This window comes from Theropithecus gelada, chromosome 11, assembly GCF_003255815.1.
Source record: "Theropithecus gelada isolate Dixy chromosome 11, Tgel_1.0, whole genome shotgun sequence".
Classification (NCBI taxonomy): Eukaryota; Metazoa; Chordata; class Mammalia; order Primates; family Cercopithecidae; genus Theropithecus; species Theropithecus gelada.
In genome coordinates, this window is record NC_037679.1 from 121397557 (window position 1) to 121424619 (window position 27063).

At 38.4% G+C, this 27063-nt stretch overlaps 1 protein-coding gene across 5 annotated transcripts in view; it reads left to right on the top strand.

The window, feature by feature from the left end:
• Positions 1-17326, top strand: part of ARNTL2 (aryl hydrocarbon receptor nuclear translocator like 2) — a 69881-nt gene extending 52555 nt beyond the window's left edge. For 3 of the 5 annotated variants that reach the window (XM_025403619.1, XM_025403618.1, XM_025403620.1), the window contains 8 exons: positions 6556-6796; positions 7279-7385; positions 7546-7696; positions 8647-8705; positions 9456-9564; positions 12575-12653; positions 14805-14913; positions 16910-17104. In XM_025403619.1, the coding sequence (XP_025259404.1) occupies positions 6556-6796; positions 7279-7385; positions 7546-7696; positions 8647-8705; positions 9456-9564; positions 12575-12653; positions 14805-14913; positions 16910-17046 (992 nt within the window). In that variant the 3' untranslated portion in view covers positions 17047-17104. Of the gene's footprint in view, positions 1-6555; positions 6797-7278; positions 7386-7545; positions 7697-8646; positions 8706-9455; positions 9565-12574; positions 12654-14804; positions 14914-16909 lie in introns of all 5 variants that reach the window. The other 2 variants (XM_025403617.1, XM_025403621.1) reach the window with 2 other exon arrangements.
• The last annotated feature ends 9737 nt before the right edge of the window (positions 17327-27063 follow it).

Sequence of the window (27063 nt, forward strand, 5' to 3'; positions counted from 1 at the left end):
GCAGCCTTAAACTCCTGGGCTCAAATGATCTTCCCAACTCAGCCTCCCAAGTAGCTAAGACTACAGATATGTATCACCTCATCCCTCTAAGTTTAACATTTTTTATAGAGATGGGATCTTGCTATATTGCTCTGGTTGGTCTCAAACTCCTGGCTTCAAGCATTCCTCCCACTTCAGCCTCCCAAAAGGCTAGGATTTCAGGTGTGAGCTACCATGCCTGACTACAACACACAAGTCTGTCTGCAGACCCTGGACATTAAAACTCAGGCATCTCCTCTTTCCAGGAAGCGATCCCCAATACCCTCTCAACTCTGGTGGCTTGCGTCCCAGGTACCCACATCAGTAATCCTGAGCTTCTCTCAGATTTGCTGCTCTTCTACACTGTATTGAAATTACTTAACTTTTTGATACTTTCCTCCCTCACTGGAATGAGAGCTGCATTTCCGTCTGTTGTTTCTGGCCCATGATAGACATTCAATAAACATTTCCTGAAGTCATAAGTGACGATCCTCTTGTCCTTTGTTCCTACCTGACTGACCGCATAACCACTCTCAAATCCACAGGAACAATTATAAATTAAATGAATGAATATACATTGAAATCTTTCTCTTTTACCTAAGGAAGCAATTTCAACATATTTTTTAGATTTTGTCTCAAGAAGTTTTTAGCAAATGCTATGGACTGAATTGTGTCCCCAGAATTCCTATGTTGAAGCCTTAATTCCTGACATGAGGGTATTTGGAGATTGGGCCTTTGGGAGATAATTAGGTTTGGATGAGGTCATGAGGATGGGGCCCTCATCATGGGATTAGTGTTCTTGTAAGGAGAGGCATCAGAGAGCTCTTTGTCTCTGCATGAATGCAGTGAGCAAGGGAAGGCCATGTGAGCACACAGCAAGTTGTTGGGTATCTGCAAGCCAGAAAGACAGCCCTCACCAGAACGCAGCCCTGCTGACACCTCCATCTCAGACTTCCAGCCTCCAGAACTGAGAGAAAATAAGTGCCTGGTGTTGAAGCTACCACATCTGCTATTTTGCTATGGCAGCCCAACCTCAGACTGCAACCAGCTTGGATCATTTTCTATACCATAGTTCTCATGAGAAAGAAATCTGAAAAGGCTCTGCCCTGAGAACTAAAGGCATCTGGGCCTTTCTGAAAATAAATGTCTGTTAATTAAATTGGCATCTTAAAATTTGGCTTCAAATATGGAACTAGAAGTCACAAAGCAATAGCAGGACTCCACCTTGTCTGGGCTTCTCCTCTTTTCTGTCGCCTTCAATTCTTCCTCTCATTGTTTTGTGAAATTCTAGACAACACATGACCAAATATATACATTCTTGGAGGATTTTCCTAGATATGGGAGCTCAAGTCAGTCACTGATGATAATCTTGGATGTCTAATAATCTGCAGTCTTTTAACCCTTTGCAAAGATACAAGAAGGAAAGTGGGATGTCCTCTGTAGAACTCTATAGCCCTGCTATAGTATTTTGAAGCGGGTCTTTTAAATATTCAATTTTCAAACAAAAATGCATGTGTATAGTCATATATTTAAGAAAAAAAACAACCAAGCAGCATTCTTGAAAATGTGCTAATCAAATTTTAGTCCTTCCATGGGTTCCTAAAAGGATTTTTTTATTGCAAGTTTTACAGATTTATAGAAGTAGGAGGAATGATTTCTTTCCTTTGAAATACGTGATAATCTTACTGGGAAAATATAGATATTTCAAGAATATCTGGCAAATGGTCAATTAGAGTTAATTCGTAGTTGAATTCTGTGAGGAACTAAAGGAACAAATAAATTTTTGAGTCGCTCTGATGTTCCGGGTTCTTCCACTAGACTCTGCTTCCCAACAGCCATGCTGTGGGACAGAGTAGAAAGGGCCTGGGCTCTGAATTCAGTAGGGTTTTTTAGTGTCAGGTCTGCTGCTTAACAATTGTGTGGCCTTAGGCAAGTTTCTCCTAATATATGGAAAATGGGTGGGACTGGGTGAACTGTTTTCCCCCAAAGTTTGTATGTTGAAGCTCTAGGCCTCAGTGTGACTGTATCCATAGTTAGAGCCTTTAAAGATGTAATTAAGGGTAACTAAGGTTATAAGGGTAGACCCCTATACAATATTTCTGTTATTTAAGCCACCTAGTCTGGAATTTTGTTATGACAGCCTGAACAGACTAATACAGTGGGTAATAACAGCATCTCCTGAGAGTGTGGTTGGGATCACCTGTGGCTCATGCAGTGCTCGGCTCTTCGGAAGCACTCAATAAATAGTAGCTATTTGCAGCTCAGAAAGAAGAGAAGAGAAAATGAAAGAGAGAAAGGAGTGAGTGAACAATTATTAAGATTCTACTATATGCCAAGCACGTTGCATAATTACCCAGTTTAATCTCCCTAACAGTTCTGTGCAGAGCATCCCTGTCTTGCAGACGAGGAAACTGCACTTTTAGAAGGTTGTGTAATTTTTCTAAAGTCACATAGAGAGTGACAGAGTCAGCAATCTGGCTTTAAAATCTGTATTCTTTCCACTATGCCATGCCACCTACTACATTAGCTTCCTAGATGCCAAAAGGTTTTAGTGAAAGAGATTCTGGATGATTTTCACAGCAGACACACAGTGAGGGAGTGGGCGCCTGCTGTAAGAGTGTGTTCCTGCCCACACAAGGGTGTTCACTCCCGTGCCAGGCTGGGCCACACAGATGCCTGCACACAGAGGCAAATATCTTTTCAAAAAGGAGTTTTGAATCTGCTCAAGCCCTGGAACCAAGTATTCACTTAACACAACAGAGTTCTGTACCAAAGGCACAGACCTAAGCAATGGTAAGGGAATGTGTCAGAAATCAGTCCTTGCAGGACCTGGTTTGAGAACTGCCTATAGACAGCTGGTCCAGGAGAACATAACTGAAGAATGTAAACCCTGATTGCCACCTGGATGACCTTGGTGAGGGTCATTTTGTCTTCTGCTTTAACCAAGGAGAGTGTCTGTCAAGTGACATTACATGTTGCATATGATCGCTTTGAAATTACTCTTTCGAATAGTAATTAACCAGAGGAATTCACTGTGGTTTTATGTATGTATGTATTGATGTATGTATGTATGTATGTATTTATTTATTGAGATGGAGTCTTGCTCTGTCACCCAGGCTAGAATGCAGTGGCTTGATCTCAGCTCAGTGCAACCTCCGCTTCATGGGTTCAAGTGATTCTCGTGCCTCAGCCTCCCAAGTGGCTGGGATTACAGGCACGTGCCACCACACCTGTCTAATTTTTTGTATTTTTGGTAGAGGTGGGATTTCACCATTTTAGCCAGGATAGTCTTGATCTCCTGACCTTGTGATCCGCCCACCTCGGCCTCCCAAAATGCTGGGATTATAGGCATGAGCCACCGTGCCCGGCCAATTCACTGTGTTTTAAGACCCCTCATTATTAATGATGAAAGCCTGTGGTTAGTAAACGTGTTTTTCTTCCCTTTTACCACGACATGTCAGTTACATTTAAACTTAGAGGAAGACTAGAGAGCAGCCCTTTTTATTTTAATTGAAAGTTGAATTTAAGATTTATGGAAAGGTCATTTCTCAGGATTTCTCAGGATGAGTTACCCAAGTTTATTTCTGATTTTGCATTATGTTTGAGATTTTACATAATAAAAGATTTTTTAAAAATAATGACGTTTTAAAAAATTATTTATATCCTGAATCAAACCTTCATGTCATGGATTCAAACTTTGAAAAAGCTTCTAAGGTAGAGAGACAATTACTTGGGTATCTGAACTTGTGAAATTGCAGGCTGATGAAGGACGGATGACTGCCACCAAGCGTCTTAAGTGTTTCTTAAATTTATCTTCGTGAGATAATTGTGCATGAGGAAGAAGTACAGCAGTACACCCAGAATCCGCTTGTTTCTTGTGCACGTATGGCAGATGCTATCTGTCAGTGCCCCATGGTGTATCCCCCCAGCACCCACCACTGCAGACAGGGTGTGCCACTGGCCTCCAGTGTCCAACGCCAGGACTCTGCCTGACCTCTTCCTCTGGTCTTTGGAGCCAGTTCTGCTTGTGGCTCCAGGAACTTGCACGTTTCAGGTACTTTATTAGCTTCCTTCTCTTCCCTGTCTCACTTCCCAGTTCCCTGCCAGTGTTTCCTGGGACCACCCCTCAAATTAACTTCTTGTATTTGAATCCTTGTTTTGGATCTGCTTCCTCAAGAGTTTAAGTGAAGACAGCAAGACACCAAGTTGAGAGACCTAGCCTGCAACGTGTTGAGGAAATATTTCATAAAGGATTTTGAAAGGATGTCCTGTAAATTAAGGCAGTGTTTAGGGTAATACAGGCTTTTTCTCCCTCCCCTCACCCCTACACACTTTTGGGAAATCATGGAGTAGATGACACTTGAATCTAGCCTGTGGAGCTGATGTAAGTAAATAGTTTGGCAAGGATTGGGCCTCATGACTCCAATGTTTAGATAAAGAGCTAAAGAATTATTGGGATAAGAATTTTTAACCCATTTCCCATTTGTCCTGAGAATACTGCACTGGTAGCGAGCTGTATTTTTTCTTTTCTAAACAGGAAATGGATTAAATGGGATAAAAAAAAAAAAAAAACTTAGATAGCTGATCAAATGAATTGCAGTTGATAGAATTACACAATCCCAACTAGAAAATTGCCAACTGAATAAATATTCACAGTGAGAATTGAGGGACAGTTAGATTTGGAAATATAGATAGTAAACCCTGTTGTAAGAGAGAAATAAATGCAACAAGCTAGGTTCTGTGTGATGAGATTACATATATAAATAAAAAATATACTTTCTGAAGTCTCTATTTTCAGTAGAGTGGAATATTTTTAGTCAGTATCATTTATAAGTTTGCAGGAATGCCAAACCTGATGTATAAGCCCTTTTATTTTTAACTGCCATCTGGTTTTGTTAATATGAATGAAAACCTTTATTCATACTTACTCAATTTTAATTCCTTTGAGGTATCTGGGTTGTTAGGAGGAGGTAGAGCCTGAGATGACCCCCAGATTTCTCTTTGAACTGCCTAGGTTGATCGTGGCACCAGTAAACAGGGTAGGGAATAGGTGATAAAGACTGGGTTTGGGTCGGAAGAGATAAGGAGTTTTGTAATTTAGGGCATCTGTGGCCTGGGAAGGGAGTGCTGTTTGTTAGATGTTGGATACAAGGTTTTATGCGTGACTTACAGCCTGCCCTCTGTTCCCTGCTTTATTTTCCAGTCTTTCCCACTGCAGCGTATGCTTCAGCCGCATCTGACCGCTCGCTCTCAGTTCTCACTGGTCATTCCCTCTGACTGGAACACTTTTGTACCCCTCCCCTTCTGTCACCCAGGCAACTCCTATTTGAACATCTTTGGTGACAGAGCACTCACTATCAGCAAATAGTGTGGCATTAGTGGTTTAGAAAGTGGGCTCTGGAACCAGTCTGAGTTTTAACCCCAGCTCCATCCTGTACCAGCTGTGACCTTGCCATTAACTCAGTTTCCAAAGACAATGGAGATGCTAGAACATCCCACAGAACTATTAAGATTAAATGAGTTATACGTTTAATGCACTTAAAACAGACTGTGACACATAAAGTGGTCTCTAAATCTTTGCTATTATTGTTAACTACTATCTTATATGACAGTTCATATCGTCTTCTATTTAAACACAAATTTAAAGGATTTATTGTAGTGGAAGTTTTACCAAATAGTGCCAATTTAAAACGTTGATTGTTCTAATCTTTTCTAAAGCTTACCATAAAAACAGCTGTTTCAAATAATTTTTTATCAGGCTTTCCCCCTACTTTTTAACCTTTAAATCACTTTTGTGGCATGCCGTAATCTGTGTCCTACTCATCGTTTCTGCCAGTATTGGATTTATTGTTTGCTTAAACATGATATTTGAGCATATAGATTATTTCCAGTTTTTTATTATTTTGGTGGACATGCTTGACAAGCTTCTTCCTATGAGTTAATTGCTTGGGATTTTCCTAAAAAGTGAAATTTGTTTTATTTTTATACTTTTCATTATAAATTTCTCCAAGTGTTCTTTAAAATGTTTCTATAATCTATTATAACGTTATATATCTATTAACCATTATAAGCACTAACATAAGAAATTTAAGAATGCATACATAATGACTTAAATGTCTTTTTAAACTTTCGAATATAAGTTACAATATACCAAAAAACTTAATAAGCTGAAAACAGTATTGCAAGGGGGCATGAGGATTAATTTTTCCAACAGATGTAAATTACTGTAATTTAAAAAATTGACTTGGAAATATATTAAGTCATAGACCTAGTTAATACTAAAATAAAGCAACCTGTTTGCTTTTTCATGTAGTACATACAATTTAGTTCCTGAGGAAAATAACCTATTAATAATAAAGTCATGAAATAATCAAAATTGATGATATCTTTTCAATGGAATACCATTCCCCTTTCATATTTTAGCATATTTAAAGAGCATTTTATAGCACAATTGTCACTATTGTAGATGTCAATATAAGAAATTTAATGATTTATTTATAATGATCTAAATGTCCTTTTGAAAAATCTTTGAATTAGAGCATAGAAAATTCTATACTATCCACTGCACTGGTTACTTGAGAAGCTGGCCTCCAAATATTGTTGGAATGGAAGAAGAAAGGAACAGTAAGAAAGACAACAGTAATTTTACCTGCCTTGTGGCCATTGGAAGATTACAGCCATATATTATTCCACAGAACAGTGGAGAGATTCATGTGAAACCGACTGAATTTATAACCCGGTTTGCAATGAATGGAAAATTTGTCTATGTAGATCAAAGGTAAACATTTACATGTTATAATGATTAGAATTCAATAGGATATTTGAAGCTATTAAAGACGTGTCTTAGTAGCACTGCTAGATTTTTTTTTTTTTTTTTTTTTTGCTGTTTCAGAACAGAAAGTTTAAATGAAATAAGGATATGGACATGTCAGTAAATTTGTTTAAGCCAACATGTAAACTCGAAAGAATGTCTCTTAGCCAGTGGTGCAGAAACTGGGCATGGTCTGTGCCCACGATTTTACTGGCAAAAGCTAGTAAGAGCACAGCCTGGATTGGGTGGAGGCCTCCTGCCTGGGTGTCTGTTCTGTGTTGCGACTCTAGTCTGGCTCTAGGGCAGCCAACAGGAGCCCAGTGATGTGCATGGTCACTCATCCCCTACCCTGTGCACTTCTTTACTATCCTGACCATATGTGGACCTACAGTCTTCTGGGAGGGTGTACACTCACCACTTCTGAAGTTTATTTTCAATTTTAAAACCAGGGCAACAGCAATTTTAGGATATCTGCCTCAGGAACTTTTGGGAACTTCTTGTTATGAATATTTTCATCAAGATGACCATAGTAATTTGACTGACAAGCACAAAGCAGGTAGGTATGCATTGAGCAGAAGACATTTTGGGGAATTCAAAATGACAGCTTTAACTCTTAATTTCCCATTCCTGTGAAATTTGAAATTTGAATTATTCCTCACAACGTTGATTTTTATAGTGGTAGACTGTTATGCTGATAATTATCTTTTCTCATTAAGTTCTACAGAGTAAGGAGAAAATACTTACAGATTCCTACAAATTCAGAGCAAAAGATGGCTCTTTCGTAACTTTAAAAAGCCAATGGTTTAGTTTCACAAATCCTTGGACGAAAGAACTGGAATATATTGTATCTGTCAACACTTTAGTTTTGTAAGTAAATTTTTATGTTAAGACCTTTATATTGATTTCAAATGAATCTCTTTGCTTTTTTCCTCTCATCTTGCTAAACCATTAAAACCATATGATCCTCTGGCCTTTTATTATAACTTGAGATTTATCTTTTGAGTAAGTCATTTACTGTTCAGTGACATTAGTTCTCAGAATTAAGCTAAAAGTTTTCATTTTTGTAATATATTCCTTCTTACTTGATATAATAAGTGAGGGTAAAGGCATTTATTCAACCATTTTCTTCCTACCTTCCATGGCCATTCAGTAAACAATGCAGACATGGATTTCAGCTGTGCATTATTGTAAGAAATGGTTTTGTCCTCCCTGTCATTTTTACGTGCACATCTTGTAAGCCTGGGGTGCCACCATGTCTGTGTAGGCATGCCCAGCATGGGGGAGAACAGAAATCCAGCCCAGGTGTTGCTTTAGCAGGCCCTGGTCTGTCGCTGTGTCAGCCTGAAGGAAGAGCCAAGTTCTCCCGATTTTATAGTAGACTAGGATGGCCCCATTCTAAGTCTTACTTTATTTCTGTAAGTTTCTCTTTGAAATTGCTGTAAGGTTTCCTTGAACCAGTTGTTTCCTTATCTACAATACTGAGTGAAAAATAATTTTTAAAAAAGTTTAATACCTCCAGTATTTTCCTGTCACCCATCCCAGTAATCTTTGCCTACTTATTATTAGTACATGAACTAAGAGTTTGTTATTGCGAGAACACGTACTTTATAGGGGAATGGGGCATTTGGCAAATGCCATGATACTTAGCACTAATGTCTTAATAGACCTTGATTTCTGGTGGTGATACTAACAATATGTGTATATAAAACATAAATGGGCCACAAATTGACAAATTAAATATATAGAGCTTGGTGTGGTTGCTATAACAGTTTCCTTCACCTTAGAAAACAAATCATCTATGGTGTTTTTAATTCTAGGGGACATAGTGAGCCTGGAGAAGCATCATTTTTTCCTTGTAACTCTCAATCATCAGAAGGTAAGCTTAGTTTCAGATGATGGAAGACTTATTACTAAGACATATTATTAAGACTATTATTGTCTTTCTCTGGCCTGGAGAGGGGAAAATTTGAAGGTGAAATTAAAAGGAGTTCTACAGGTTGGGTTATAGGAATCCCAACTTTGGTTTAGAAGAGACTAAGTTCAATGAGAAACAGATATCCCATTTAAACCCCCAAAGGTATCACCATATCCCCCTCAAAATTTCCACAGTGCTTTGCTCACATTTCTGTTATGATCTTGCATTGTACTGCAGTTAGTTGTTCATTCTACTTGCTTTCCAGTAGACTGAGTTCTTTAAGAGCAGGAATGATGTTTTATCCATTATTCAGCCCTAACAGCTAACATTGTTCCTTGTCAATTGGACAAATTAATGAAAAGTATTAGGGGGAGTTTTTGCTTATCTGTGTTAGTTTTTCACCACAGGAATATATTAATGTATTATTTGTAAAAATAAAAATCTTAGGTAACGTTGAAGTAGTATTGCTGTGGAAGTTAAAGTGGGAAGAGACTGGACTCAAGGGTTACAAGTCACGATTGTGCCCTCAGTGACTTTCTACACATTTGATTCAAAGAGCATCATGAATTACATTTGTAATGCAATGATAAGTGTTTTCTAACATTTTTGGATGCAGCTAGTCTATTTCTTTTAAGGAGAGAACTGTGAAATTATTTGAATTGAAAGAAAGAAAAAGTCCTTAATTGAATGTCTCCTTTTGCTGTTACTTAGAATCCTCTCGACAGTCTTGTATGAGTGTACCTGGAATGTCTGCTGGAACAGTACTTGGTGCTGGTAGTATTGGAACAGATATTGCAAATGAAATTCTGGATTTACAGAGGTAATGTTTTATTGCTGCAAATATTTTCAACAGTAAAAATGTCATATTTATAAAACCAATATACAAAAATCAGTAGTCTTCCTATACACAAATGATAACCAGTTTAATATAATGAAAAATATTATCTTTATAGTAGCAACAAAAAAGATAAATTTTACAAGAAATGTTCATACCAACATGAAAAAAAACTTTAAAATTCGCAAAGGTACATAAAAGATAACTCAAATAACTTCAGATAGAAGCTGTTTTTCAACAGGAAGACAGAATTGTAAGAATGTCCTGTTCCTTAAACTAAACTGTGAATATAATATGGATCTAGTCAAAATAACCACCGTGTAGCTGGGCATGGTGGCTCATGCCTGTAATCCTAGTACTGTGGGAGGCCAAGGCAGGTAGATTGTTTGAATCCAGGAGTTTGAGACCAGCCTGGACAACATGGCAAAACCCCATCTCTACAAAAAAAAAAAAAAATTAGCTGGATATGGTGGTGCACACCTGTAGTCCCAGCTACTTGGGAGGCTAAGGTGGGAGGATCACTGGGGTGGGGTGGAGGGAGAGGGGCTGGTGGAGCAGCATCAAAGCTGTAGTCAGCTGTGATCCTGCTACTGTACTCCAGTCTAGGCAAAAGAGCAAGACCCTGTCTCAAAAAAAAAAAAAAATACCACCATGCATTTTTTTTTGGAATCCAACAGATTATACTAATCACATTAAAATATCTAGAAATTTATGAAAAATAAGAAAGTAATAAAGTGAGACTAATGCTATCAGATATTAAAATACGTTATAAAGCTATGACCACTGAAACATTTTGGTGTGACCCACAAATAGATCAATGTAAAATATATTTCAGAAACATCATCAAATGTACATGGACATTTATTATATGGTAAAAATTAAAAATGACATCTTAAATCAGTAGGTAGAAATGAATTAAACATTAAAGAGCATTATGATAACCGTGTAACCATTTGGGGAAAAAATAAAGCTAGACTCCAGCTTTATTCTTTACACTAAAATAAATTCCAGATAAATCAGAGCTCAAAGTAAAACTATAAAACGAAAGTTTTTCAAGAATACATGTATGAATTTTTATATTCTCAACTTGAAAAGTCCTTTCTAAACATCACAAAATCCAGAATTTATAAAGAAAAATATTTGGTAAATTTAATTGTATGCAAATTAAAACCTTACACGTAACTATATCATTATAACAATGTTAAAAGAGAAATTATAAACTGGAAAATGTGTGGATTTCATACAGTAAAATAGACAAACTATCTTAATGTATAAAGAGTTTTATTGTATAAAGAATAAAATACGCTTTATATTAAACCTTATGTATTTAATTTTATATATCTCTCTATATTAAACATTATAGTATATAGAATAGTTATTATGTTTTTTTTAAATTTTCTTTTGAGGCAGGGTCTTGCTCTATCCCCCAGGCTGGAGTACAGTGGTGCGATCATGGCTCACTGCAGTCTGGACAACCCGTGCTCAAGCGATCCTCCTGCCTCAGCCTCCCAGGCAGCTGGGACTACAGGTCCACACCACCACATCTGGCTACCTGGCTTATTACATTAAAAAAAAATGACACAATAAAAGGCCAGGTGCAGTAGCTCATGCTTGTAATCCCCAGCACTTTGGGAGGCCAAGGCAGAGGATCATGTGAGGCTAGGAGTTCAAGACCAGCCTGGGCAACATATCAAGACCCCCATCTCAAAAAAAAAAAAAGAGATTAGTGAGGCATAGTGGTGCACAGCTATAGTCCCAGCTACTTGGGAGGCTGAGGTGGGAGGATTACTTGAGCCCAGGAGTTCAAGTCTGCAGTGAGGTAATCATTATCATTTTCCTACTGATTAGTGATATTGACGCCTTTTCACGTGTTTATTGGCCATTTGTATATTTTCTTTGGAGAAGTGTGCATTCAAGTCCTTTGCTCACTATTTAATCAAGTTGTTTGTTTTGTTGCTGTTGTTGAGTTGGGAGTTGGTCACATATTCTGGATATTCACCACTTAGCGGATATGTGATTGGCAAATATTTTCTCTCAGTCTTTGGGTTGCCTTTTTACTCTGTTGATCAGGTTTTTTGATGTACAGAAGTTTTTAATTTTTATATACTCCAGTTTATTTATTTATTTTCATTTGTTGCCTGTGCTTTTGATGTCATACCAAGAAATCATTGCCAAATCCAATGTCATGAGGCTGTTCCACTATTTTCTCCTAATAGTTTTATAGTCTTAGGTCTTAAGGTCTTAAGGTAGAATGAATAAGTCTGCAGATCGAATGTGCAGCATGAGAACTAACTACAGTTCATAATGTTATATACTGAAGATTTGTTAGGAGAGTAGGTTTTACGTGCTGTCAACATACACATACACACAGGTAACTGTGGGAGGTGATGAATATGTAAATTTATTTAACTGCAGCAGTTTTACCATGTATATGTACAGTAAACCATTGTATTGTACACCTCAACGTCAACTGCCTTCTTGGGAACACATAAAGACATAAAGTTCTGTTTATGCCATTTTGTTCTCTATGTATGTGTTTCATTGATTTTTACCTGAGGATGACCTATTGTAGTAAAAATATGGCACATTTTCCACTTTAAAAGGGTTCCAGAATGTTAGTAAATCTTTCCTTACTCTCAGTTCTGCCATTTAGTATCTTGAGGAGGAGCTGATTTTTGACATGAGCACCTGTTTTAAACTGTGCTGTGTTATTCTGTTATTTTAACACAGGCTATATTGACAGATGATATGATTTACTCAAAAGATTTTACTTCAGAGCTTTATTTTTCTATTTACTATGGAGTGTTTTTCAGCATTCCATAGTCAGAAATAAGCCTGGCACCTAGAAAGTCAGTCTGATTGTGAAACCTGCTATGATACTCAGTTTCAAGTTCCTCACTGTATTTTTATCAGTAGATTATTATGTATTTAGAGGAGAACATTTCCTTCTAAAATATGTAAAAATTAAAAATGTTTTATGTATCACTTTTTAAAGGTTACAGTCTTCTTCATACCTTGATGATTCGAGTCCAACAGATTTAATGAAAGATACTAACACTGTGAACTGCAGGAATGTAAGTATACTTGTAAATGATAATATTCATGAAATAAATGAACAATAAAATTTGCCCCTTGTTGATTATTTCTTTTAAGAAAAGAAGTCATTCTGTCAAAAAAAAAAAAAAAAAAAAAACATTTTGGTCACTCAGTGATTTTTAAGTGGCTTTGTTGCATAGTAAAGAGTGAAGTTGCTGTGAACATAGTATCTGAGTCCCAGTTATGACACTTACTGGGACGTAACCTTAGGCTTTTACTTAAACTCTCTGTACCTCAATTTTCTCATTCGTAAAGTAGGAATAAGAATATCATTGATCTCCTAGAGGATTGTGAGAATTAAGAGCTTAAATACATAAACAAAAACTGTTACAACAGTGCCTAACACACAGTAAGTGCTCAATAAATGGTAGCTCTTATTATTGTTATTGTAATAGGTTCCAATTTAGTAGATTAAAGCTACTCCTTGAGGTTTGAAAAAAAAAGTTTAAATAATATAAGCCACGAGATAAATACCACATACTACTTAATTCAGTTGAACAAATACTAGCTATTTGAAATGCATTATTGTATATACAAAAATTACTAAACCTAGTGCTATCTGGAAGACTAAAATACAATATAATTCTAATTTAGCACAGACAACAAAAAGCTCTAAAGCAGATATGTAAATCAAGCAGTGTCAGACTACAGGAGAAAAGAGAAATTTTATCTGACCAGGGACAAACAGAAACTTAAAAATACAAATATCAGAGCCAGGCATGGTGGCTGTGCCTATAATTCCAGCTACTCAGGAGGCTGAGGCAGGAAGATCACTTGAGGCCAGGAGTTCAAGACCAGCCTGGGCAATATAGTGAGACCTCCTTTCTAAAAAAGATTTTTAAAAATACTAGCCAGTAATGGTGGCCCATACCTGTAATCCCAGCTACTGCAGGAGGCTGAGGCAGGAGGATCACTTGAGTCTGGAAGTTTGAGGCTGAAGTGAGCTATGATCACACCACTGCACTAGCCTGACTGGCAGACTGCAACTGTCTAAAAGCAAAAACGAAAATGTCAATGTCATGTCTTTTTACACAAATATCATGTCTTCTGCTTTATTATTTATTCATTTACTCATACAGTTAGCACATGTTTATTGGGTATCCATTTTGTGCGAGGTAGTATGCGAGAAACAGATTTGTGTGGTAGTAAAAATGTCTAAGTAGTGTACATTATGTAGGCATTCTATAGATAAAGTATGTCAACTTAATAAGACAATATAGGCAAATGATTTCCTATTTTATGAGCTACATGGATTATTAGATTGTTTGGCCTGTAACTATATAACAGCATAAGAACTTTTCAGGAACAGCATTTGGTTTAGTGTTTCCCACTCCAAAGCAGTATTTCCCATAGTAGTTTTCTATGAGGTATAGTTTTGCCATCATTTTGTAAACACAGAAATAAACTTTGACCTGAAGCATTTGTGGTCATGAACTTTTTCTTGTTCATCCAAAACTATTCCTTACGTATGCACCTTCAGTTATGGCTCTTAAGAACGCAGGCTTTGGAGTCAGGTAGACTTGAGTTAGAATCATGGCTTCAGCACCTTGGGCAAGGTGCCATCTGTAGGCCTCAGATTGATGTGTAATATAGCTGCCTCACAGTATCTGAGAAGTGAGAGGAGATGATGCAGGTGGAGAGCTTGGCATATGGTACTCGGGAAAAGCAAGCTTCCATACTGATGGTGGTAGTTGTGGCACTGGCGGCTGGCCCATGTCTGATAACTGCTAAAAAGTATTTATCTTGGCCTGGCACAGTGGCTCACACCTGTAATCCCAGCACTTTGGGAGGCCAAGGTGGGCGGATCACGAGGTCAGGAGATCCTGGCTAACATGGTGAAACCCCGTCTCTACTAAAAATACAAAAAATTAGCCAAATTAGCCAGGCGTGGTGACACATGCCTGTAATCCCAGCTAGTCAGGAGGCTGAGGCAGGAGAATCGCTTGAACCCGGGAGGTGGATGTTGCAATGAGCCGAGATCATGCCACTGCACTCCAGCCTGGGTGACACAGCGAGTCTCCATCTCAAAAAAAATAAAAAGTAAAAATAAATAAATAAATAAATAAATAGAGTATTTATCCTTATTCTAGTAGGAACCTCACTGTTTATTACTCTGGCTGTCTTTTCAGATGTCGAATAAGGAGTTGTTTCCACCAAGTCCTTCTGAAATGGGAGAGCTAGAGGCTACCAGGCAAAACCAGAGTACTGTTGCTGTCCACAGCCATGAGCCACTCCTCAGTAAGTTTTCTTTGGGAACTGCTGACCATTTTCATTATTAAAACCCCCTTCTTAATCACTGTGTTTTCAGGCACAGGAAATTTCAAGAGAAGCAGACAGTTTTTAAAACTAAGGTTTTTTCAGTTGAGCACATTGGCTCACACCTGTAATCCCAGCACTTTGGGAGCCCAAGGCCGGAGGATTAGCTTGAGGCCAAAAGTTCAAACCAGCCTGGCACACATAGCAACAAACCATCTCTACTGAAAAAAAAATTGTTTTAATTAGCTAGGCATGATGGCTCATGTCTATAGTCCTAGCTACTAGCCTGGATGACAGAGTGAGTTCGTCTCAAAAAAATAAGTAAATAAATAAATAAATATTTTTTAATTCAAAATTCTAAATAATAATAATTGTACTCAATCTTAAAATGGATGCTACCGTTGGCCAGGCATGGTGGCTTATGCCTGTAATCCCAGCACTTTGGGAGGCCGAGGCAGGCAGATCACGAGGTCAGGAGATCGAGACCATCCTGGCTAACACGGTGAAACCTTGTCGCTACTAAAAATGCAAAAAATTGGCCGGGCATGGTGGCGGGCACCTGTGGTCCCCGCTGCTTGGAAGGCTGAGGCGGGAGAATGGCGTGAACCTGGGAGGCGGAGCTTGCAGTGAGCCAAGATCGTGCCACTGCACTCCAGCCTGAGCGACAGAGTGAGACTCCATCTCAAAAAAAAAAAAAAAGGTCCATTCTCAAGAATTACCAAGAATTCATAAAGGATAGAAGTCAAAAAAGTTTAAGATGTAATCATTCATTTTAACAATGTTTATGCAAAGTCCAGATAAGTAAATTGAGTGATGTGGTATTTTAGTCTGTTTTATGCTGCTGTAACAGAATACCACAGATGGAGTAATTTGTAATAAACAGAAATTATTTGGCTCACAGTTCTGGGGACTGGGAAGTCCAAGAGTGTAGTGCAGGCATCTTATGAGGACCTTCATGCCTCATCTTCCCATGGTGGAAGTTAGAAGGGCAAGAGAGCGTAAGAGCAAGAAAGCAAGATGTGGGAAAACTCACTTTTATAACAAACCCACTCTTGAGATAACTAACCAACTCCCACGATGATGACAGTCCATTCATGAGCGCAAAGGCCTCATGACCTAATCCCCTTGTATCAGGCCTCACTTATCAACACCATTGTGTTGGGGATTAAGTTTCCAACGCATGAATTTTAGTGGACAATTCAAACTATTGTATATAGTTTCATATCCTCCATGACTGACATTGCTCTGCTAAAGCATACACTAATGAGAATCAAAGGTCTTGAAGGAATTTGGATATCCACTTTAAACACACAGAGAGTCATATATTTATTATCTGAAGTTCCATTGTTCTTTGACACATATATGCAAACCTTCGGTTAGTCTTTATCTGCATTTTAACCCTAATTTCTAGAACCTCTTATCTGTAAATTAGTTATCATCTCCATGGTTCCTACTTATTTCCTTTTTTGATAAAAATCTGATTTACCTCCCTTTTGTAAGAAAATTCCAAAGTTTTAGAAAATGCTTTTGTCTTAGGCTTCTCATTTCAGTATGAAACAGATAGTGTTCTTTCACAAGCAGATTACATTTTCTCCTTCCAGGATTTACACACACACACACACACACACACACACACACACACTAAATCTCCTAGCTTCCTTCCAGCTCTCTGAGAGTCTGTACCCTTTAGCAATGTAATTTCCTATTAGAAAACTCATAGACTAGCTTACTTCTCTGTAACAGATGAATTAGGTGCAATTTATCTGGCAGATTGTTGTAAAACTAGGTAACCCATTTAAAAGTATATCAGCCGTCTGCAGCTTAAGATACATACTTTGCCTTCAAAAACACATTTTATGGTTTTCTAGCCTTGCTTTGCCATTTTTTTAATCACAATCATTCTTTAACCTCTAAATGTGTGAAACATGTGACTTTCTTGATCACCTTTACTTACACAGGCCTGTATTTTAATTCATAGGTGATGGTGCACAGTTGGATTTCGATACCCTGTGTGACAATGATGACACAGCCATGGCTGCATTTATGAATTACTTAGAAGCAGAGGGGGGCCTGGGAGACCCTGGGGACTTCAGTGACATCCAGTGGACCCTCTAGCCTTTGATTTTTAACTCCAATAATGAGAAACATTTTAAAGCATTTTATTTACGAAAAACTGTCTCAACTATTCTTCAGTACTGTATTGATATTGTTTGTATCTTTTATTAATGTTCTACCAGTTTTTATAGATTTGCATCTTATTGTCACAGGGATGTGGGGAAATATGTTTTCCTCCCAAGAGAACCAAGTTTATTATAGACTCCTTTATTCAGTGAAATGGCTTGTAATCCACTAGTTGCCATATTTTTGCTAAAATATTTCTAACCAAGAATACTACATACCTATTGTTTTGGCTTTGTTTTATTTTTGATGCAGTTTTTTTTAGTTGGGGTAATGTAATATATTGATATTTTCCTTTGTGTCTAAGATTCATTTATAATAGTAGGTTTGTATAATTTGGAACATTTTCCATTCCTTGCGAATTTCCTTAATTGAGGATAGGGCTTACACACTTTAAGAAAACAGTGAGTACTTGAACATTTAAAGGGACAGTGCAATTTATAGTCATAATCACATTGAATACTGTATTTGATCTTTGGAGACTTAGGCAAGCACAGAGCTGGGATATGTATGCTCAGTTGAGCGCTTTAAAATGAATTTTAAGTGAGATGATTTATTACTTAAAATGCAAAAAGTCAAAAGAGTTTCAGTTTTCCTTACAGAAAAGGAAGGATCTTGGGCCCTAGATCTTGGGGATTAACCTTTGCATGTAAGATTTACTCTTACTAGGCCGGACATGGTGGCTCACGCCTGTACTCCCAGTACTTTGGGAGGCCGAGGCAGGCAGATCACTTGAGGTCAGGAGTTCAAGACCAGCCTGGCCAATATGGTGAAACCCCATCTCTACTAAAAATACAAAAAAAAAAAATTACCCAGGCATAATCCCAGCTACTTGGGAGGCTGAAGTGAGAGGATTGCTTGAACCTGGGAGGCAGAGGTTGCAGTGAGCCAAGATCGCACCACTGCACTCCAGTCTGGACAACAGAGTGAGACTTCATCTCAAAAAAAATAAATAAATAAGATTTACTCTTAATATAATCACTGAAGATCTCTATTATAGCTAGATTAGGTTTTTGACATTGAAAAAATACTTAGGGATAGATTTGTCCTAGAGGAAAAAAGTAGGCCTGGGCAGATTAAATGTCTTGTGTAAAGTCACACATTGAATTCATAGTTTTAAATGTGTAATGTATATAAACAAGTTTCTTTATACACATTTGGGAAAACATTGGTCTCACTGGTTAAATGATTAACTAACTGACCTAGGAACTAGTTGTAGCTTTCTAGGTAACTAGGTAATTACAGTTATTATTGCCTGTAACCAAAGGTAATGAAACAAATGACAAGTACATTTTTTAAATTATGAGGCAATGAGAAATAATTTTAAAACCGATTTTCGAGTTATCATTTAAAATTTGGAGAGCATTTTTAACAGTAATTAATCTAGAGATGGCTCAAATTGAGTATAAGAATTAAGATTATTTAAAATACTGCATGTCTACCTTCTCGGGGATCCTACTTTATGACACTTTCTGCTTCGGTATCTCTTCATAGCTTACCGAGTATGCTCCCATATATTCTCTCTTGTGCCTCATAAATGAAAGTCAGATAGGCTGGAAACTCATGCGTCAACCCTCACACTTCAATGTGGGCTTCAAATCCAGTTTCCTGTTCTATATGGTGCTACATCTTTCCAGTAAATTTCCCTCAGAGCCCCTCGCCAAAACAAAGCCTTTTGACCCTGCATGCTATTTCTTTAGCTGTAGGTGATAGATTAGAACTTCTGTCAGACATGTTAATGACAAACATACCAACAGACAATAACCAAAAACAAATGTTCAAGTGTGAAATGTGCAGGGGCTGCGTGGACAAGGATGTATTGGCACCCTGACCTCTTGAACTGATACAGTGTCCCAGCAATGTTGGAGGGTCGGCACTATTCCTGGTCTGACACTCGAGGACCTGAGAGACATCAGGTTTAGGATAAGCCAAAGAAATCCTATGAGATGGGGAGAATTGGTGTGCAGCAGCCTAAGCATTATAGTTAAGTCTAAGGAAGTGTGAAAGATCCCCTGTGTTCTCTAAATTGGGCAGGGAGGCCTGCCTACCAATATCACTTTTTAGGGGACTGAACCATTGCGGGTTGGACTTGGCTTCCAAAGAGTCTGCCTGAGCCAGGAGTGGCAGGGTAGGCCATCATGGCTGGATGGCCTCAAAAGCAGATGGGGGCAGACCTGTCCTCCTGATGCCAGGATTTGAGAGGCAGAGTTTCTAGAGGCAGACCAGTGCTGCCTCAGACAGTGGCAGTTTTTTCTCTTTGCAAGAGGAGGGGCTGTTCGATTCCATAGACCAGTGGGCAGATAGCCAGTTGAATACTCTGTGCATGGTTTGATCCTTTATTAGTTCACTCTAATATTTTCTGTAGATCCTTTTGTCCTGGACTCAGAATCTAATCCATGCATCGTATGATACCGTCGCTCTCCTAAGGTTTGTGTTTCCTTCAAAATGTTTTAGTTGTCTTCAACTAAATTTGATTTTTGCTGTTGGACATGACATATTTTTATGGCATACACTATGTTACTTTTTTCTCCTACAAATCAATTGTTTGAACTTTGGTGAGAAAGAACATATCCACAAATTGCATAAAAGTATAAAAACAGTACTGTAGACTTTTTTTTAACCCTTAGAATTACCAGTACAATAATGTAGTGGAGTGGGAAGAGTGCCTAGAATCAGAAGACCTTGTTGAGGCTGAATTTAGCTGTGTGACCTCATGCAAGCCATTTAAACTCTCTGTGCCTCAGCTGCCTCATTTTTAAAAGGAGGTTTGATCTCTATGTTTACTTCCAACTCTGATCCTGGGATTCTAATCCATAGGACTTGGGCGTTAGGGTGGAACCTAGAACTGTGCTGTCCAGTGCGGTAGCCACTAGCCACATGTGGCTGCTGAGTACTTGCAGTGTGGCTAGCACAAAGTGAGGTGTGCTGTCAATGTAAGATACATACCAGATTTTGAAGACTAGTATTACCAAAATAATGTAAAATATCACATTAATAATTTTATATTAATTACATGTTCAAATGATATTTTGGATATACTGAATTAAATAAAACATTAAAATTCTACTTGTATCTTTTTACTTTTTTAATGTGGCTAGAAGAAAATAAAATTATACATGTGGCTCAGATTATATTTCTATTGGACAGCGCTGCTCTAGAACATTATATTAAGTGGTTACTATTGAAGTAGACCAAAGTTTATACCATAAGAATATTTTTCCTTAAGTACCATGTTTGAAGAACAATTATTTATTGATCCTTGAATCTGTAAGATCAAATAACAAGTCTCTATCCATGTTACCAAATTTAAACTTTTGAAAATAATAAACTTTAAAATATCAGATATTTTATTACAGGATGATACTTGGAATCAAGTGAAATGAGTTATATGGTCATCACCAAATTTAGAAATCTGTTGTGAAACAGAAAGACAAACAGGAAAGTACAGAATAGAGACTTTTGGTAAATAAATGGAATTTAAAGGGAAGTGTTTATTTAGTGTCACGACAGAAAAGGAGGTCTTTGTCATCATAGTCATTAAGGAATCTCCATAAAATCTGGGGCACAGCTACAAGAAATAGCCAATATTTAGTTACCAGACCATGTTTAGTAGTGTCCGGGTTCAGATCATGCTGCCGAGAGGTATCTCCCCCTCGGGCAGGTCATTGCTGGGCTCTGGAATTGGAGACTCGTACTTGCCGAGCACAATGCTATGGGCAGAGAGGCCGACATCTATGATTAACTAGAAGCCATAAAGAAAAGCTGCTAAGTGGCCACTAGGTGCCACTTTTCCGTTTTTATAATGCTTTGTTTTCATTAGCAGATCTTTTTTTTCCAAGCTCCATGGGGCCTATGAGAGCCATTTATGATTTTTGCGCCTACAATAAGTCAGCCTGTCTGGTGAGAGTTGTTTTATGAGAAATGCTTTCAAAGGGAGGTCTAGGAAGATCCTGACACATAAGAACTTTGGCTTAGGGAGCTTTCCAGGTGTGGTGCCAATAAAAACTGACCTGGAAAGAAACCTGTCCAGCATGGAATATGCTTTCTGAACTCACTTGAGAGGATGTGGTGTACGTCACTGCTCATATATTCTTGAGTTTAGATTTGTCTTTTATAAAATTTTTAGCTCTTTTCCAGTTCACTTGCGCTTGTCTGTATATTGGTATTTTTAAATTTTTGTGGTAAATAATGAAAAGAGTGAAATTATATTTTTATAATTACTCATTTGTAGTTTTTTTTTTAATTTAATAAACTTCCTCCGAAAAGTATGCCCTTAACTACTTTCTAATGTGGAAACATAAATTAAGGAAACCATCCAGTGCCCTCAAACCACTGGGCAGAGGGGTACATTGAACTCTGTTACTATGTATGTTTCTGGGTGTGTTCCCCAGGGTATATTGACTGCTATAACAACTCCAAAATCTCAGTGGTTTAACCAGTAAAGATTTTCTTGTGCTTACATCAGACTCCAACATCATCAGCCTTATCTGACCCTCTTACTCTCTCCTCCTCCCTTTCTGCCTCTTCCTCATTTCATCTCTCAGCTTTCCTTTCCTCTGAGCTGGTTTTATGTTTCAGTAGACCCTCTCCCCATAATGACACTCAGAAGTTCCAAGCATGTATTGTTCTTATACCTAACAATTTCAATGGAAAGAGAGCCTCTCTGTTTCCTAGTAATTCACACACAAATGTGCATTGACTGGGCCTCTGGATCAACTTGGTCTACCTGGACCTTCCATTGGGCAGTTACAGTACCTACACTAATTCTAGGGAGTCAACCATCATGAATTACAAGGTTCTATTGTCTCTTCTGCAGATAACCCGGTCCTCCCTCTGGCCCCAGGCTGTCTGATTGTTGGCATCTGACATCTTTTCCCCTTCAAGGATGCCTTTAAAGTTTATTTTAATTTATTTAATCAGAATTAAAATGTTAGGAAGGGAAGGCAAAATAAGCAGTAGGTTCTTTCCAGGTCAACAGGCTGGAATATACAGATTGGCCAGGCTGTGATACATGCCCAATCTTGGGTTGAAGGTTGGCAAGGCAGCCCTGTTGGAATCCCATAAATAACATGGGGATCTCCCATGGGAATCTTCCAACACATTGGACTCTCCTCTTCCCCAGGTCTCCTGCTGCCAGCACAAGAGGCTATGAAGGTGAAGAGGATACAGATTTGAGATTAGTATTACAGAACTAGAATGGCAAGAACTTGAGGACCAATTGCATATGGGAAATGTTGAAGCAAAAGCTGTGAATAATGACTCAAGTTTCTGGCCCCAGGGGTCTGGATTGCAGTGCTGTTCAAGAGGTAAGAGTTACACGAGGAGAGACAACTTTGGGGTAGAAGATGCATCAGTTCTACACAAGTTGTGTTCATCCAGGTGATGTCTAGTAGATAGTTGGATATGTGAGTATGGAGGATGGGAGACAGATCTGAGATGAGCAGCACACTGAAGCTTTTGAGCCCCAGTTTCTTCATTTGTAAAGTAGACTTCATTTGTAAATACCCTTGCAGAGCTTTAGTGAGGATTAAATTAGCTTACATAAAGTGCTTATCACATTGACAGTAATTTTAATAATGATCATGATATATATAGTATATATGTAATATATATTTTATATATATAAGCTCTACAGTATGATAATAAATGTTGGAAATTAGTGTTATAGAGATGCTTCATTAAGTTAGTAAAAAATTCCTGAGACTGTATAGCAAACAAATATATAAGTGGTATAACAGCAGTTTAAGCCTTGCAAAAGTTTAACCCAAATAACAGTAGAAATTCATAACCAATGGGAAAGCGTTAAGTACCTAGAGAACCCAACTGAGGTAGGGTGTTTGGGAAGACGTATGTCTACAGCACAAAGAGATAAACAATTTTGTTTGCTAAGGGGGACATCTATAAGGCATTTTAAAAGAAAGTTCAAATTGTTCTTAATAAATGACACCATTTGTTTCCATTTAAGCACTTATTTATCCTGTGCTATGCTCTTAGAGACAATTGAAAACGCCACAGTCCCTGCTCTTAAGAGACCACAGTTTAGTACAAAGACAGTGGAAAGCAGTAACTATAGAATACGATAGCTGCTACTTTAAAGGGATGTGCGGAGTGCTAATAGAGTATGGGAAGGTCAGGCTTTAACTTTGCTTGTAAAGTCGTCAAAATATGTTACACTTTTGCAGTTTTTTCCTATTTATCCAGACCAATGGTTCTCACATTTAGTTGCATCAGAATTACCTGGAGGACTTGTTAAAACACAGATTATGGATCCCCTTACGCCCATAATTTCCAATTCAGTTGGTCTGACTTGGAGCTTGAGATTTTGCATTTCCAATAGGTTGCCAGGTGATCCTGAGGTATCTTGGCCTGGGCACCACACTTTGAGAACCGCTGATCATGCCATTCACAAACAACAAATGGATGTGTCCACAGACCTCTTATTCCAGGGCTCTTCTGAGGAAAGTGGAGTAGGGAACAGAGGGCCTCAGGGTGGACAGAACATACTGCTTATTTTGCCTTCCCTTTATAACATTTTAATTCTGATTAAATACATTAAAATGAACTTTAAAGGCATCCTTGAAGGGGAAAAGACATCAGAAATAGCCAAAAGCCAGACTGCCTGGGGCCAGAGGGAGGAAGGGGTTATCTGCAGAAGGGACAATAGAACCTCTTGTAATTCATGCTGGTTGACTCCCTAGAATTGGTGTAGGTATTGCAACCGCACAACGGGCTCTTCTTGCCTGCTGCCCAGATAGAACCAATTTATCAAGATGGGGAAATTGCAATTGTTGGGGTCCACGTGTTTCCTAAACAAAGGAATGAACACACAAGACAACACAAGACAAGACAAACATGGCGGCCGCCTCGAATGGCATGCTCTGCTTTATTTTATACAGTCCTTTGTGGAATGTTGCCAAGTCACAAGACACATTGTTGTTTTTCTGACCTTTCCCTGACTTTCTGGATTTTCAAGATGTTTACACATAAACAAGCCCCCAGGGTCTGCTGTTTGCAGCTGGCTCCTTTGTCCTCCCTGTTTACAGGGAAGGAATGCCCTGCTTCGTTTGCAAGAGCAGGACTTATCCGGAACGTCTCCTTTGCGAGCACGTAGTCCTCTACATGCAATAAAGAGTTTAATACTGAGAATAATGGTTTCCAGCTTCATCCAGGTCCCTACAAAGGACATGAACTCATCCTTTTTTATGGCTGCATAGTATTCTATGGCATATATGTGCCACATTTTCTTAATCCAGTCTATCATTGATAGACATTTGGGTTGGTTCCAAGTCTTTATTATTGTGAATAGTGCGCAATAAACATACGTGTGCATGTGTCTTTACAGCAGCATGATTTATAATCCTTTGGGTATTAATGGGATTATACCCATTACTGTTAATGGGTATAATCCATAATTAAATGGGATTATACCCATTAATAGTAATGGGATGGCTGGGTCAAATGGTATTTCTAGTTCTAGATCCTTGAGGAATCGCCACACTGTCTTCCACAGTGGTTGAACTACTTTAGAGTACCACCAACAGTGTAAAAGTGTTCCTATTTCTCCACATCCTCTCCAGCACCTGTTGTTTCCTGACTTGTTAATGATTGCCATTCTAACTGGTGTGAGATGGTATCTCATTGTGGTTTTGATTTGCATTTCTCTGATGGCGAGTGATGATGAGCATTTTTTCATGTGTCTGTGGGCTGCATACATATCTTCTTTTGAGAAGTGTCTGTTCATATCCTTTGCCCACTTTGTGATGGGGTTGTTTGTTTTTTTCTTGTAAATTTGTTTGAGTTCTTTGTAGATTCTGGATATTAGCCCTTTGTCAGATGAGTAGATTGCAAAAATGTTCTCCCATTCTATAGGTTGCCTGTTCACTCTGATGGTAGTTTCTTTTGCTGTGCAGAAGCCCTTTAGTTTAATTAGATCCCATTTGTCAATTTTGGCTTTTGTTACCATTGCTTTTGGTGTTTTAGACATGAAGTCCTTGCCCATGCCTATGTCTTGAATGGTATTGCCTGGATTTTCTTCTAGGGTTTTTATGGTTTTTGGTCTAACATTTAATTCTTTAATCCATCTTGAATTAATTTTCATATAAGGTGTAGGGAAGGGATCTGGTTTCAGCTTTCTACATATGGCTAGCCAGTTTTCCCAGCACCATTTATTAAATAGGGAATCTTTTCCCCATTTCTTGTTTTTGTCAGGTTTGTCAAAGATCAGATGGTTGTAGATGTGTGGTATTATTTCTGAGGCCTCTGTTTGGTTCCATTGGTCTATATCTCTGTTTTGGTACCAGTACCATGCTGTTTTTGTTACTGTAGCCTTATAGTATAGTTTGAAGTCAGGTAGCGTGATGCATCCAGCTTTGTTCTTTTGGCTTAGGATTGTCTTGGCAATGCGGGCTCTTTTTTGGTTCCATATGAACTTTAAAGGTGTTTTTTTCCAGTTCTATGAAGAAAGTCATTGGTAGCTTGATGGGGATGGCATTGAATCTATAAATTACCTTGGGCAGTGTGGCCATTTTCACAATATTGATTCTTCCTATCCATGAGCATAGAATGTTCTTCCATTTGTTTGTGTCCTCTTTTATTTCATTGAGCAGTGGTTTGTAGTTCTCCTTGAAGAGGTCATTCACATCCCTTGTAAGTTGTATTCCTAGGTATTTTATTCTCTTTGAAGCAATTGTGAATGGGAGTTCACTCATGATTTGGCTCTCTGTTATTGGTGTATAGGAATGCTTGTGATTTTTGCACATTGATTTTCGCAAGGACAAAAACAAACACTGCAGATTCTCACTCATAGGTGGAAATTGAATAATGAGAACATTTGGACACAGGAAGGGGAACATCACACACCAGGGCCTGTCATGGGGTTGGGGGAGTGGGGAGGGATAGCGGGGAGGGATAGCATTACGAGATATACCTAATGTAAATGACAAGTTAATGGGTGCAGCACACCTACATGGCATATGTATACATATGTAACAAACCTGCACATTGTGCGCATGTACCCTAGAACTTAAAGTATAATAATAATTAAAAAAAGAGTTTAATGCATGCAGAGCCAGGTAAATGGGAGACTGGAGTTTTATTGTTACTCAAATCAGCCATCCCCAAACTTTGGAGGTGAGAGTTTGTTAAAGATATTTCTGCAGGCAGAAGGCTAGGGAATGGGGAAGGCTGATTGGTCGGGTTGGGGATGAAATCATATGGGGTTGAAGCTGGTTTTTCTTGCTGTCTTCTGTTCCTGGGTGGGGTCGCAGAACTAGTTGAACCGGATTACCCTTGTGGGTGACACCAGTTGGTTCATCAGAAACATCTCTGAACACCAATGTTAGGTTTTACAATAGTGATGTTATCCACAGGAGCAATTGGGGAGGTTGGGAATACTCCCAAGCCATAATTTCTAATCTTGTAAATAATTTGTTAGTTTTACAAAGGCAGTCTGGTCCCCAGGCAATGAGTGAGTTTGTTTCAGGGAGGGGCTGTTAGCATTTTTGTTTCAAAGTTAAACTATAAACTAAACCCCTCCCAAAGTTAATTCAGCCTACACCCAGGAATGAACAAGGATACCTTGGAAGTTAGAAGCAAGATGGAGCTGGTTAGGTCAGATTTCCATCACTGTCATAATTTTCCTATGTCAGATTTTTCTCACTGTTATACTTTTTGCAAGGGCACTTTCAGTACGTGAGCCTCAATCTTTTTGTTTGGCTGTTTTGGTTGTTTTTTGTTGAGGAGGGGAGGCAAGGCAGAGAAAGCTGTGTCACACCTTTTTAATCTTAATCTTGGCCACCTTTTTTTTTTTTTTTTTTTTTTTTAATACTCAGCCACTAGTCACTGTGGAGGACGCTGTCCATTGCTTAAGGCATTGTGTGTTGAGGGAGTCAATAAAGAGTTGTCTTAAATTCTTGTCCAGCTGCGTGCCTCTGGTCTTGGAATTACAGTTTCTTA